The sequence below is a fragment of the Urocampus carinirostris genome, chromosome 8 (genome assembly GCF_059441175.1).
Source record: "Urocampus carinirostris isolate Australia breed hairy pipefish chromosome 8, RoL_Ucar_1.0, whole genome shotgun sequence".
Taxonomy (NCBI): Eukaryota; Metazoa; Chordata; class Actinopteri; order Syngnathiformes; family Syngnathidae; genus Urocampus; species Urocampus carinirostris.
This window is the reverse complement of record NC_142356.1, coordinates 21431964-21447605: the sequence shown is the minus strand read 5'-3', so window position 1 is coordinate 21447605 and position 15642 is coordinate 21431964. Positions and strand designations below refer to the sequence as shown.

The 15642-nt window shown below is 41.6% G+C and overlaps 1 protein-coding gene and 1 pseudogene across 1 annotated transcript in view; one reads left to right on the top strand and one right to left on the bottom strand.

Annotated features, from left to right (window-relative positions):
- brat1 (BRCA1 associated ATM activator 1) overlaps positions 1 to 15642 on the top strand; it is a 23339-nt gene extending 7697 nt beyond the window's left edge. Inside the window, exons 4-11 of the mRNA XM_088341974.1 lie at positions 1733 to 2114; positions 5658 to 5860; positions 8368 to 8474; positions 8545 to 8746; positions 10501 to 10574; positions 12430 to 12514; positions 12611 to 12870; positions 14669 to 15642. Coding sequence (XP_088198100.1) covers positions 1733 to 2114; positions 5658 to 5860; positions 8368 to 8474; positions 8545 to 8746; positions 10501 to 10574; positions 12430 to 12514; positions 12611 to 12870; positions 14669 to 15403 — 2048 coding nt within the window. The 3' untranslated portion in view covers positions 15404 to 15642. The remainder of the gene's footprint in view (positions 1 to 1732; positions 2115 to 5657; positions 5861 to 8367; positions 8475 to 8544; positions 8747 to 10500; positions 10575 to 12429; positions 12515 to 12610; positions 12871 to 14668) is intronic.
- LOC148361230 (U2 spliceosomal RNA) lies at positions 12200 to 12363 on the bottom strand (annotated as a pseudogene).

Genomic DNA, 15642 nt, shown 5'->3' with positions numbered 1-15642 from the left:
GTAGAAATTTAATTTGTTTTTGGACAACACTTGTGCTCTAAACTACACACCCACCTACCTACCTACCTACCTACCTACCTACCTGCCTACCCACATAGACACCCAACATGGTCATATCCCTTGAGAGCGGTTACCGACAGCAAGAAGAACACATACACTAATACAAAGAAAAGAAAAAAGTAAAAAAGTAGCAAAAACAAGAAAATTGGACCATGGCCAACCCAAATGCCCAAAGAAGTTAAGTACCTCGGCACCCAAGTTGGTCGTGCTTTCGTCCCTCCAGATGAAACGGGACACAAGAAAGTGGCCATGTCACTCGGGTCAGGGTGACACAACACATTCTTCTGTTCAACAGCAGGGCCCGACAGCTTTCACTGGTTTACCCCTGCCGCATCATACAGGTGCCCTGCCCAACCCTTAGAACGCGTCCAAACATCCCACTATCCTTTAACAACACCTCTCCACTTATTCCTATCACCAACAAGAGCACTAGCTTCCACTAAATTTAGACCTCTTTCCTCCAGTGCACTCATAACACCATCCATCCACGTTGATCGTGGCTTTCCTCTTGGTCTCCTTCTGTTTACTTCTGTTCTAAACACTCCCGTTAAAATGAATCTGGTTTAATAGTCAATTGATTTAAAACTGTAGTAACCCATTCTAAAGTGTGTGCTTATTAACTAGTACTGTAACACAGTAATTCTGAATAAAGAATGAAATATTTGATTTGATCAATATTGTATCTGCTATCTACTTTAATGTTGTGTGCCCGCTTTCGCCACTGGGAGGCAGTAAAGGCTCACACTATCTGAATACAAATATTATCGTGCAAGATTCTATAGTTAGTTAGCAAAACTTTGTGAAATAATCATTAAATCTAAAAATGTTTTGCACCATTGGCAGTTAGTTCTGTTTATGTTCTGGATTGTTTTTATCCCCTTCTACTCTAAATATTAGTTTTCTTATTTTACTTAATAAAAGTTAAACTTGAGCCTTTTCACTTGCTGTATATAAAAAGTGAAAAACGAATCAATTTATATTGTATTATAAATAAATTACATAATTGGATTAAACATTTTATTTTTAACATTTCCAAGTTAATTTGGGGATATCCATTTAATTTTTTTGCAATATTAACATTTTATCTACATTAAATGCTATTCATTTTTAGGTTTAGTTCACTATTCTGTACAAAACATGAAATCAAAAATTTCTTAAAGAAAACAATATTTTAAATTGTGTTTTTGGTGAAATGTGAGAAATAATACTTAAAATCTGAAAAACAATTCTTAAAATGGGTTTTTCCCTTCCAGGTATTCATCTTATTTGACTAGAAACAAGGTTGATTTATAAATATATGTTTTTATATAAAAATGTGCTATTATTTAAAGTGGTTATTATACTCTATTTTAATATATTTTGATGATTACATTTTGATTAACGATACTTAATATGTGCAAAATTTTCTTAAAGTGGAACAATATATAAATTTTGGTACATACTCTACATCCATCCATCCATTATCTGCACCGCTTATCCTCAGTAGGGTCTCGGGGGTGCTGGAGCCCATGCCCAGCTATCTTCGGGTAGTGGGCAGGGGACACCCTGAACTGGTTGCCAGACAGTTGCAGGGCACATACTGTACATACTTTAACATTTTAAATTCCTGCATGATAATACGTTTAGTTAATGATCAAATGTTTATTGATATAACGGTCCTAATTCTTCTAAGGTTTCATCAAGCCACTCCTGCTTCTCCAGTCGGACCCAAGCATGTTTGTTGCTTCGGCCGCTAACCAGTTGCTGGCTCACGTCATGCTCTCGGTTCAGCAAGGAGAAGAAGAAGGTGCAAACATTGCTACCAATGCAGAACATGGCGCTGTTTTCTTGCAAGCGTGTGAGCACATGAACGGCTCACTGCTTCCCAAAGAAGGCACGCTGGCAGCTGGTAGTCTGCAGGTCCTCAGGCTGCTGGCACTGATCCTGGACCAGGCACGGCGTCCCCTGCGGGACCAGCTGCTCTGGGCCCTTGCTGCTTCCCTGGAGGACCTGGTACAAGCGGGATATAGTCAGCTCACGTCGGCGCTGATGGATGTTATAATGGCTGGATACAGGTAGACTTTATATAAAAATTGACATCACAAGGTAGAACATATTTTGCCGAGCAAAAGTATTGTACATATTGCCATATTTCGGGCCTCAAACGTATTGATAGAAAAGCCAAAATGTTTTGTAAGAATCTACAACATGTGAGATTCAATTGTGAAAAGAAACCAAATGTATCCAACAGTTTGTATTTGCTAACAAATAAAAAAACAAAACTGTGGGCGTTGTAAAAATATGGATAAAAAGGGAGAAAAGAGGGGAGAGAAAAAGAAGGGTGAAAGACAAGAGAGAAAAGAGAGACATTTATATTAAGAGAGGGAAAAGAGAGTGAGTTTAAGAAAGACCGAAAGAGAGAGGGGCGAGGAGCAAAGCGAGAGTGAGAAAGAGAGAGGGACATGGAGAGAGAAAAAGACACAGTGATATTAAAAAATAAAGATAAAAAAGAGAAAGAGAGAAAAAAAGATGAGAAGAGAGAGATAAATATTTAGAAAAATAAAGAGAGAAGAAAGAGAGAAGGAAAGAAAAAGAGAGACAAAATGAAAGAGTCTGACAGAGAAAGAAGGGAAAGAGGGGAGAAAGAGAGAGAAAGAGAGACAACAAAGAAAGAGGGGAGAAGAAAGAAGGAGAGTAAGAGAGACAGAGAGAGAGAAAATGAGAGAAAGAGAGATAAAGAAAGAGAGCGACACCTACTTTTCAGTTTTTTCATTGTAAATATAATATTAAATGTTAAATTAATTTGGTTCCACTTCACGATTGTGTCTTACATCTCATCTTATTAGCTACACCGCTTATCCTCAGTAGGGTCGCGGGGGTGCTGGAGCCCATCCCAGCAATCATCGGGCAGTGGGCAGGGGACACCCTGAACTGGTTGCCAGCCAATCGCAGTGCACACTGGGACAGACAACTCACTCGCTCATTCACACCTAGGGACAATTTGGACCGGCCAATCCAATGTTTTTGCAATGTGGGAGGAAACCGGAGGAAACCCACGCAAGCACGGGGAGAACATACAAACTCCGCACAGGAAGTCTGGAGCTGGATTTGAACCCACGCAGGAGGTTCCCAAGACATGAACTGTGCGGCACATGCGCTAATCACTGCGCCGCCGTGCTGCTGTGTCTTAGGGGCCGGTCACACAGCCGTTTGCGGCTGAATCACGGCTAAAATTTTGCGGGTTTTTTTGCCCGTGGTTGCCCGGGATGGAAAATGCGCAAAATTGGCCAACCCGCTGTTCATCGGTGGTATGCCCGCAAAACAGACGCCGGCGACTGTTCCGCTTCCTCATCGCGTCATTTCTGCGTCATTTTCCCGTGTGGACCACGGGTATAAAAGCTCCCGAGCCGGTGTTGTGCCCAAATTCAGATTCAGATTCAGATTCAGATTCAGATCTACTTTATTGTCATTCTAGTACACGTGTATACAGAACGAAATGTCGATGGATCTGACTCCCACAGTTTCCCTCAGTGTCCTTCAGTGTACAGATATAAATAAAGCTGTATTGTGTTATTTACCATAGTGCCGATAGTGCAAGAAGAGACGCTAACCAGATGTGCAAGATGGGCAGTCAGGTTAACAAGTCAGTCAAATCCGACTCCTACGCAACACCCACACCCCCCACCCCCTCGCGTGAACGCGCATTCTGCTGCGATCGCTTTTGACTTTTTCATCCGCGTTAACAAACGCATTTTGTAGAATACGATCGCACTTTATTGTTTAAATAAACGCGTTATATAGACTAGGATCTCCCAATTGTTATAATTAGCTCGCTTTATTGTTTTAATAAGCGTTTTATATAGAATACGATCGCTTTCGTTGGAAGCGCAGCAGAATGCGCGTTCACGCGAGGGGGGGAGGATTTACCGTTCGATTACGTTCACAACAAAAACAAAGACGGAATGTTTTAAGTTGTATTACATTCCCAACAAATGCAAGACGAAGTGGTTTTGGTTATATGTTCGCCATTACATTCCCTAAAAGTGAGATAAAACAAGGTAAAAGTGGTTGTAGTAGCGAGGGGATGCAAATCTCGGCAGGGATGCATTTCTCGGATAACACCGGGCTGTAGAAATCATAACCGCTCAAGACACAGTCCCGTGAAGATCAAGATTTCAAGCTATGGCATCATTTTTATTTTATTATCTTGAAAAGAAATGTCAAGAAATAAAAATGGATTAAGACGAGGTCACTACGCTGACGGGGATCCATGTTCACCCCCTTGACGTCTCGAGCACAACTGACGTGTGCTCGGAAAATCGCGCTGTATATACGCGGAGAAAGGCGTTTGACTGTCACACGCGTAACACGCTAATTTCACGTAATAACACCGTGATACAGGCGCAGAACATGCTATTACCATGCTCCACCCACGATTACTCGCTGAAATTTCCCATCCTACCCATGTGTAACCACGCACTGGCCGCGGCCAGAGCACGTCGTTCCGCGTCATTTCCGCGTCATTACCTCGTGCTGACCACGTGTGCGGCACGCGGTTTAACACGTGCTCAAACTTTTGAGCAGCTCAAAACTTTTTCGCGCGGCCAACCGCGTGTGAATGTCCGACCGCGAGTAAAGCACTGCTGTATCTCGTCTATATGGCGGTCTCAAAACGTCCAACAGCGCCCAAAATTTCTGGCCGTGGTTCAACCTTGATACGCTCGTGAAAGGCTGTGTACCCGCGCTCTGAAGAATTGAGCAGCGCAAAACTTTTTCGCGCTGCCACCCGCGCGCGAATTTCCGACCGCGTGTTAAGTACTGCTGTATCTCGTCTGTATGGCGATCTCAAAGCGTCCAATAGCGTCCGCCTCACAGGCAGAAATTTCTGGCCGTGATTCAGCCGCAAATGTCTGTGTGACCGGCCCCTTACATGTTGATTATAAAATATTTTCCAATTTTTAGCTTTGAGTATGAAGCTTGAAATGTTGCGAAATGACTAAAGGTTTTGGGGTTGGGGGATGATTTTGCTGGGCACTGTAAACCGTAAATTCTGGACTACATCATGCACCTGATCAAAAGCCACATGTTCAAATTTAAGGACGGAACTCAATTTTGTGTTTGTAAAAGCCACACTGGATTTTACGCCGCTGTCTTTAACAGCCATAAAAACTAATTCACCTTAATGGCTTACATTTTAAGCTTAATACACCTAGGTTCAACACCTTGGGGATATAGTGTCAATGCCTTTGCGCCCAACGGACGCCGTTTTCAGCTGCTTCATTTTCAGTTTTGCTTGGACCCGTTTACCTCACGTGTTTTAAGATGGGGATTACAAACGAGCACATAAGAAAACGTGCCGAAAAGAAAACGTGAACGAGGGCTGCGTCACTTTAAATGTGACCGTTATATTTCTAGATGACAGCACCAGGGAAACCATACTGTGGAGAATAGTGCCAGATTGCAACACTGACGTGTCTTTTTATGTTGTTGACATTGGGGGTTGCTCCGACAAAGTATGCATGACATTTGATAAATGGCTTGATAAAAATATCTGTTTGACGTGGATATCCCTGCGATCGAATATCTAACTGAATGTATTTGACTCTCTTTATCATCAGCCCTGGCAATGAAGACGTCACCAACCGTCTTTTGTCCTCAATGTTGAACGCCAATAAACCGGCCGACCTCGTCCATGCTGCTGCTGTGTTTCTCCATCGAGGTGGCTCTCATGCGCCAAGGGATGCCGTCAACACCAGCCGGGCAGTGAGAATCCTCCTGATGCCCCTGCGCTTTGTCACTGAGCACCCCTTGCTAGGACCAGGTATGAGCTGTGCATAGAAAAGACGACAGAAAATGGATATACTGTGGTCTCTCTACATACGAGGTTCATTGGTTCGCGGATCGAGCTCGTATGTATACTGTCTCATAACTCGAAATATTTTTTTCCCCATAAGAAACAACAGAAAACCAATTAATCCATTCCTGGCCGCCCCAAATCTTCCAAGTAAACCCTAAATAGCAATAAAACAAATTGTTTTGATCACGAAAAGAAGAACAGAATACAGTTATAAGATGGTATTAAAAAAATAAAATGCACCTTTTAGTGACTGTACTAGGGCTGCACAATTTTGGAACTGAACCTAATTGCAATTTTTTTTACCAGTAATGCAAATTCAATGCGATCTTCGATTTTAAAATAAAAGTTCAATTTTTTGTTCTGGTTTTGTTTTTTGTGAGTACTTAACCTTCCTGTTGTCCTCAGATCCAAATGACCTGCTACTGTGTTGTTAAAAACCCAGAAAAATCCCCTAGAATGATATTTAAAATGTTCTTTTTCTAGATTCGTCCCAACAGTAGAAAAAATACATTTTGTTTTAATTCATATTTCCAAGTAAGCTGTATTAAAAAAACAAAAATAGCCCTTAACACTAAGGTTAATCACATTGACATGTTTTATTTAGAAAACAGCGCCCTCTCCTTGGGGTTGCTTTGTTAGGGGTTCTGTCTGCTCACACAAGGCTCAAATTGCAACATGCTACGATAAGTCAAGTCATGTTTATTTGTATAGCCCTTTATCACAAAAATCTCAAAGGGCTGCACAGACTATATAGCAGCAGATTATAGCAAACTAAAGACTATTTTTACACCATCCCCTGATCTAAAACAGACATGAGGGCAAGGAAAAACTCAAAAAACTCAACACGAGGAAAATGAAGAAACCTTGAGAAGGGACCGCACATGTGGTAATCCCCCTTTCAAGATGACCAGGCTGTGATGGATGTTGCATTAACAAACACAATCGCACAACGTCACATCACAATATCGATTTTGGTCAATCGTGCAGCCCTAGACTGTACTGTATCTCCCGCCAGCTCCTTCTTGCGTATCCATAACAACAGAAGTCTCGCCATCTTGTCATCAATGTCGGTTCTCAATTTGGAAAAAATAGACACACTCTTGGTTGTTTTTTATAGCTTTGGAATTCCTCTTTTGGTTTTAAAATTGTGGAAATTGTATGATGATCGTACTGCTTCATTACATCATAAACATCATGTTTGTCTATTACTGTATATTCCTCATGACACATGATTAAAAGCTGTTTTCTCTGAATTAGGAAAGAAAAAAAAACAGAATTTTGTCTTTGTACAGGGTTTCCGGGGCAGTCACAGGCTTAAACACCCATAGGAAAGAACTAATTCACGTCCATATCTTACATTTTAAGCCTTGCACACACCTGGCGCCAACTTTGTGTGAAATGTGGGGTTGGCGGAGAACGCAAATGGCGCCGTGCCCCAGCACACCTGACTTTCAGTTCTGCACCGAGTTGTTTACATCACTTGTTTTCAGGCCATAGTGATAACAAAGACGAGCAGAAATAAAATGCGAATGAGGCCTGTGTCATGTAAAATGGGAGCCCCATATTTATAGATAACAGCGCCAGTGCAACCTTACTGTGGAGAATAGTCACTATTAGCTGGCACTATTCAATAGTGCTTTTTGTGTTGATGTCATTGGGGGTTGCCGCGGTAACGAACCAAATTATATTCACTAGATATCGTTCCCTAAGGATTAAAGGAAACTTCAGCAATCTGACCATTGACACCGATGATAGGAAAAATAAGTGTAGCAGTTTTCATAAAAAACTTCCACTGCTGTTCAATTCAGATGTATAAATTGAGGCCTTGATTTGTGGGTGAAAAAGTTACAAATATCATGAATATGTTGTCCATATTGTATAAAATACTGTCAAACCTCCCGTTTTGCTCCTGTTAGACATTACTGTATATAGACTCATTTCTTTCATGAATGTTTCCAGACCTCACCGCGGTGTTTCATATTTAGAGCGCATACATTGCGGAAAAGAGCAGCTCGCTGTTTTCCTCGGCGCCAATATGAATAAAAACAATAAGCCGCACCGTATTTAAAGCCACTATGTCTAAAAGAAGCTACCTGTATTCCGGAATTTACGGCATTTACTGCTCCGTTTCAATTGACATCAGCCTCTTTTTTTCCCCTCAGGATACACTTTACAATTCTCTTTTCCAGAACTCATGGCTAGAGTAAAAAAAAACAAAAAGAAAATGCAATGCGATAAAAATGCAACAACGCAACCAGCCTGTGTAATCTGGTGTCATATAGCAGGGAATGCAAGCGCTAACAGTATTGAGCTGAAGCTGGCGGTGAGCGGTCTCTAGTGGTAGTTTCCGGAAATCCTCGTAATTTCGATTTTATCTCGTACTGTACGTCAGGCAAGATTTTTGCTCATATCTCGAATTTCTTGTATCTCGAGTAGTGGCTTCTGTAATCACCTGTAAATATCATTTTCAGTCCCCGCAGAGGACAACCTAATCATGGAGTTGCAGATCAGGAATAAAAGCACATTCATCTCCATGATCTGTGTTTCTTTGAGAAGTGCCTCCCAAATGGCCCTCATGGTGAGACAAATGCTGAGATGTTTTTCCAGGTTTTGGACAAACTAACATGATTTTTGACAACTTCCTATAGCCTTCTGAAGTGCTCCAGTGCCCCCCAGCAGCGATTGTCCTCTCAGTAGTTGCTTTACTAAGAATGTGCAGCGGTCACACTTCCACTTCCTCCTCATGTTTATTCGATGGCGGCAAGCGTGAAGCTTTCCGCTTCATTGTCAACAGTGGGAAAATTCTGAAATCTGCTATGGAGGCTTTGGCTTCCCTAAGTTGCAGCTCAGGTAATTTACCCGGGGGAAAAATAACATTTTTCTATAGTAAGTTTAACGATGTGTCTACTTCAAAATTCCAATCTTGTTTTTTTTTCAGGGCATCCAGACCGCTTTAAAAGCAAGCTGCTAGCACTAGTAGAATTAGACCAGGGGTCTCAAACTCAATTTAATCGGGAACTGCTGGTGTTAGGGTCCAGGCAAAGTGGTGCTATACTGCATCAAATATTCCGCCATTCTCAATTATCTTTTTCTACACAAAATAAGATCTAAATATAAGTAAACAACTGTATTAAGGTTTAATAGAAAAATAATAAATTTGTGATAACTATTTAATAAGGAACAGCTTAAAAACGATGCCGACACTGCTCTCTGGTGGCTTCGATCTGCCATTGCATTTCTTCTTGCCCTAAGATAAACGGCAGCTGGCATTTTTTTGTAAGGCAATGTCCTATTAAGTGTCATCGCCCCCAAGAGGATAGGTGCATGCTACACCTAAACAGGGCTCTATGAATTGTATATTCATGCAAAGATTACGTTTCGTTTACGGAGATTTAGTATGGGCCATGCAAAAAAATAGAAGTAGCATTTCCCAGTCGTAAATTGTAATGGGAAAAAAAACCTTCAACTGAAAATGTAAGCTTCGTTGTTACCCAACACCTACCTGTATGGGGAGAGATTTGTCTCAAAAACATATATATTCCTGATTTACTCAGTATCTAAAAGTATGTCTTGATAAATGCACACGCTAGATTAAAAATTTCATATGCAAATCGCAGATATACTTGTGGCTCTGAAAAATACACAATTCACCAAGAATTTCTTCTTTTAATGGTGCTAGAAAAATTGGAAAATTGGCTTGAAAAGGGCTTGAATTTGTCCATGAAAAAGACTTATGAACCCTGAAGGTTGAAGAAACCAGATATAGTCATAAGCCCATGTGTATTTGATCTCCCTCTCTTTCCCTGTATCTGTCTCTCTAAGTATTCGTCTTTCTCCCTGTTTCTGTCTCTCCTATCTCTCTCTCGGTGTCTGTCTCTTTGTTCCTCCCTCTCTGTCCCTCACTTTCTCTTTGTCTGCCTGTCTCTTTCTCTTTTTGTGTCTGTTTGTCCATCACTCTCTGTCTATTTCTCGTTCTGTCTCTGTTGCTTTGTCTTATGCTATCAACGGGAGCCACTGTCAAAGTACACAGACCCTCAAATACCACATTTAAAACACACTACAGACAGAAATTGCTTATTGACAGCTAATGTTTAAGTATTTATTTATTTTTCTCTTGCATGTACTGTAATTGTGGCAAGTGATTTGTTATCAATTTTGAGCCCTGCCTGACTAATAAGCACAGAAGTAGCATTCATATCAAACTTGCACGGGTCCCACTGACGTTTAACCTCTATATGAGGAGGTTGCCTCAAACTATTGTAATTTGTGGCCCGTGGGCTATGAGTTTGAGACCCCTGCATCAAAGGCTATGGAGTTTACATTTGAAGCGAGCAAAAACCGCCATAAAATTAGCAATAGCATATAGTGAAAGTGACATTAGCATTAGCCAATTGAAGCTGTGGTGCCAGCACCAGCCGCTCGCGGATGTCTCAGTAAAAATATCTGCAGATTTTGAGCTGTAAACGGAAAAAAATGGAAACAATCTAATGACATTTCTGTATTTTGAGTTTGTAAGCATGATTCTATTATGATCACTCGGTCCTATAACATCAGGTGGATTTAATGAAAGATGTGATGTTTATTTTTAATCTGATTTGTTTTAGGGGCTAACAGCACAATGAACGAGGTCTCTGATGTTCTGGTACATTATATGAGCAACCCATATACAGACCCCACCGTAAGTATTTGTATTATTTTTAGTTGGTATTGATATCAGTGCCAATACCGCCCTCATTTTAAGGCAGGGGTGTCAAATAGGCAGTCTGCGGGCCGCACCAGGCCCGCTAAGGGATTGAATCCGGCCCGCGAGACATAGCTCAGAGAAGAGCAAGAGAAAAAAAAATGTCCACTTGATGTCGCCAAAGCCAGGTGCCTCTCACAAACGCTGTACTTTCTCTCTCTCCCTTTCTCTCGTCCTCCTTTTTTCTTTCTTTCTCTATCTCTCTTTCTTTCACCCTCTCTCTCTTTTTCTCTTTCTTTGTTCCTCTTTGTCTCTTTCTCTCTGTCTTTTTACCTTCTTTTGTCCCTCTTTTTTCCTTTTCTCCTTCTTTTCTCTCTCTCTCACTTGCTTTCTCCTTCTCTTTTCTCTCCTTCTCTCTTTCCATTTTTCTTTGGATTTTGTTTCCCCTCTCTCACTATTTCTCTTTTTATCTCTTTTGTTTCTCTCTCTCTCTCTCTGTGTATTTCTTTCTCTGTCCCATTCTCTCTACTTTTCTCCCCCTCTCTTTTTGTTTTTTCTTTATCTCTAATCTATTAGTCCGGTCCCCGAGTGAATGTTTGTTCTATCGTGTGGCCCCCGATTTAAAACGAGTTTGACACTCCTGTTTCAAGGCTACTCAAAACAGTGGCTGTTACCAGAATTCATATTGAGAATATTTATTGTCATTGTCAAAAAGACCAACGAAACTTCGTTTGGAGCATCCATTCATCTAACAATTGAAAGAAAATAGAAAATACACAGAATAAATATAGAAAAATAAATCCATAAGTAACCCACAACGCATAAATGAATGTAAACATTATAAGTGCGGACATGGTACCATAAAAACTTAACAGCAATGTAAGTCAATGTTTAATTATAATACATTCAAACAAATTTATTTAAAAATACTTCGAGGCATTGGTAGGTGTTTCATGTTTTAGAGGATTTGGTATCCATGACGGGGTCGAGGTCCAGCTACCGTAACCTCCCCATGCGGAGTTTGCATGTTCTCCCCATGCCTGCATAGGTTTCCTCCGGGCACTCCGGTTTCCTCCCACATTCCAAAAACATGCATGTCAGGTTAATTTGCCGGTCCAAATCGTCCCAACATGTGAGTGAGCGAGTGAGTTTTCTCTCTGTGTGCCCTGCGACTGACTGGCAACCAGTTCAGGGTGTCCCCTGCCCACTGCCCAAAGATTGCTGGGATGGGCTCCAGCAACTTCGCGACCCTACTTAGGATAAGCGGGTCATATATTGGGGGGGAGGGATTATTTAAGGGTTATTGTTCTATCTTCTTTATTAACTATCCATTATCTGTTATCGGTCAGTTCATAATACGCTACAAAGCCTAGGAGCTGGGACTCTTACTCTCAGCTAAAAGGCCAAGCTAAGGTCCTAGCCTTAAAGCCTTGCTGCGATCATTGCGAATTTCCAGGGGGGGGGGAAGATTTTTAAGGGTTATTGGTCTATCTTCTTTATTCATTATCCATTATCCGTTATCGGTCAGTTCATAATACGCCACAAAGCCTAGGAGCCGGGACTCTTACTCTCAGCCAAAAGGCCAAGCTAAGGTCCTAGACTTAAAGCCTTGCTGTGATCATTGCGAATGCACCGTTCCCGGAGGTACTGCAATACCGGGCCGATGCGTGGAGTGGACAGAGCAAGCTCTTATTCCATCTCCAGGTCCTTCCTGATTCACTATTTCGTTATGATTCTTATTGGATGGATGGGTATCAATGACTACACAAGATTTGGATATTGGTATTAGTTAAAAATGCTTGCATTATTACTACCCATACTATCAATAGTACCATTGGTTGTTTCTTTGTAGGTACTTCAAAAGTCCTATAAGGCGTTAATACAATGGATCAGTGCTTCAACAGATATTTCATCGATTTCCAAGCAACTTAGAGAAGGTAGCAGTACTTCCAACAGTTCAACCAACAATTCTCCTTAAAAAACTGAGAAAAATATAGCGGTTAAATAATAAAATAATTTACTCTTGAATTTAGATCTTCAAACAGTGGTGGAAAAGCGTACATGTGACCCACGTTGGGAGGTGAGAGACTCCACCATCGAGTTTTTGGGGCAAATGAGCCGCATCTCATCTTTAAACTCGGCTGAGGCCGTTTTGCTGAGCGAGCGCTTTGCGACTCCGCTGCTGCGGGAGGCGCTGCAGGATCCGGAGAGCTACGTAAGAGCCAGCGCCGTCTCCGCACTGTCCATGTTTACTTCCAGCTGGCAGGAGGGAACAGACTTGCCTCAGGAACAGGTGAGTGAATTTAGAGAACTTTAATCTTTTATGATTTGATACTTAGTAACAATAAAACCAGTATCATTAATGCTGGATAATGAGTCCTGATTGAAGAAATATTTTTATATTACGACAAGAAGTATGGCACACTGGGCGATCGACCGAGAAGAGATCCACGGAATGCCATGTTTTTCGATTTCCTTGGTATAATTTGGAGGTGCCCTGGTACAAAACCTAGCTAAAGACATTCGCGAAAGCCTAAAGTACAACTGTGTACATTTTCATGAAAATCGGTTTAGCCGTTTCGGAGCCTATAAGTCACATACAAGCACACACAATACACAGACAAAGCAGGATCTGTAAAAAAGTTTAAATTAGAGGTAAGATTGGGTCTAAAAAAAATCAGCCTGACCCAACCCAAAATGCAGCTATATAAACCTGAACCCGCCCAAACCCGAACCTTGGGTAACTTGATTTGATAACTGAGTCTGAAATAAACCCAAAGCTTTAATTTAAGTGCGTACTTCAACGCCAAACTGTGCGTTTGGCTAAACCATGCAACTTGGGGTTTACTTGGGACTTACTCCCTCAACTTATTCGCTCACTGCAAGTGCAGCGCCAAAATAAATGTTTCGACGCCAAAGTGCGCATATTAGCGACGTGCAGTAAACGAAAATGAAAGTGAAACTGAAAAAAATTGGCACAGAAAAGAAAATCATAATCTGCAGATAACAAATAGTGAAATATTTGGACAAAAAGCAATAGGAAATTTGTAGAGCTTGTAAGCTATTGGCGAGAAGCGGAAATGACGTCTGACATGAAGGAGGTGGAAGGAGAAAGCGGGGCGTCTTTTACCCCAACAGAGGATGAAAACTCATTAGGATTTTGTGATTTGGAGTAGTTCGGTTAACATATTCTTTATCTAAATGAATACTTGAGTAAAAGTAAGTGCATGCTGTGCAGATACTAAGTGAAGGAAAAAAATAAAACAGAGAGGCCCGAATGGCCCGACTTAATGATTGACATTTTAAGCCCGAACCCGGCCCGAATTCCAGGTTGAATTCCGGGCTCAAGATCTAACCTCTGGTTTAGATCTAGATTATTATTTTTTTAATTGTCATTGTCGGGAAAAAAAAACCGACAATTCGTTTGGAGCAGCCCCTCATCCAATAATAAAAGAAAGTAAAATAAGAGGTATTAAAATAATTTACTATTTTACTAGATAGATAGATAGATAGATACTTTATTCATCCCCGTAGGGAAATTCACACTTCCAGCAGCATCCTTGTGTTGAAAAGAGAATAATAATAAAGTAAAAGAAATATAATACATAAATACCCAATGTAACGTGTTGACATAGAGTATTTAAATAGTGCTACATAAAATACACACTGTAATAAAAATAGGGTAATATGCAAATGTGGGGTGGGGTTTAATGTGGGCTTTTACTCCCCCGGGTGGAGTTAAAGAGCCTCATGGCATGAGGAAGAAATGATCTCTTCAGTCTGTCCTTGGAACAAGACTGTGACAGCAGTCTGTCATTGAAGGTGCTCTTTTGTTTGGAGATGCTTTTGTTTATGTAGTAAAACCAGAAAAATAACACTCGGAATATGAGAGTACCGATACCGTATATTGGTATTGTGTCCAAATCAGTAATATTGTAAGAATAAGTTGGAGATGATTCGATTTTTTTAGATTAATACCGACACCAAATTTCTAAGTGGTTGCCGATCCGATACGTGGCTCACCTGAGAACATAAAATCTGAATCTGGCCCCCGAGCCGAACTGAGTCTGAAACATCCGTTCTACTTCCAGACTACCATAGTGAGACGCCTGTTGGAAATTCTCCGAGAAGACCCCGAGGGTTTCGCCAGACGGGCCGTGGTCCGCTACTTCACGGCCTGGTTCTCCTCTTGCTCCGCCTCGGCTTCCTCGATCCCCTCGCTCCTCTCGGAGTCGGCGCGCGTGGTCCTTTCCTGCGGAAGCGTGGATTTGGACTGGGAGGTGAAGGTGTACACTTTGGAACTGGCCGAACTTCTCCTGGACGCGACGTTTTCGGATCACAGGCGACGCACTGGAGCTGAGACTCACCCTTACGCAATTGTTTCCAGTCACGGTAGTGGACAACCAGCTGAGGATGCAGCTTTAGATTTGAGTTCTTTAGCCGAGCACGGAGTCTTTTCGGCGTTGCTGAACGGCCTGTCGGACTGTGACCGACCCGTCGCGCTGAAGGCTTGCGAACTTCTGATAAAAATCCGAGACACCGCCGGCGATCCGAGGCCCGGCGCCTCTATCGAACTGCCGGGACGGGGCTGGGAAGAGGAGATCAGGAAGATGCTGGAGCTCGCAGGAGGTGAAAGCCAGCGCGTTAGCGTTTTTGAAGCCCTAACAGCGCTAGGTTTAGATAAACGTCGGGTTCTGCTGAGCCAGAGCAGCGATCACGTTCACAACTCCTTCCAGTCTCTGCTGCAGGACATCCTGAGCACAAGATTTCACAACGGAGATGCCGGCAAAGATGGCGGCCAGGAAGTCATAGTGGACTGTTACTAACTCAGGTTGACTTTGAGTGACTTTTTTGGATGCACCTAAAATGTTGTATGACTGAAGCAATACATATATATATAATTATTATTTTTTCAATGTCAGAATAAATACTAAAATGCGGTCAATAGTACTTTGGTACTGTGTGTTTACCTCTTTTGTTCTGTTAAAGGGACGACGTGTAATCTTTAGCGCATCCTAGTGGTTAAAAAAAAGGTAATTCTTTAAAAAAACAAAACAATTTAGAC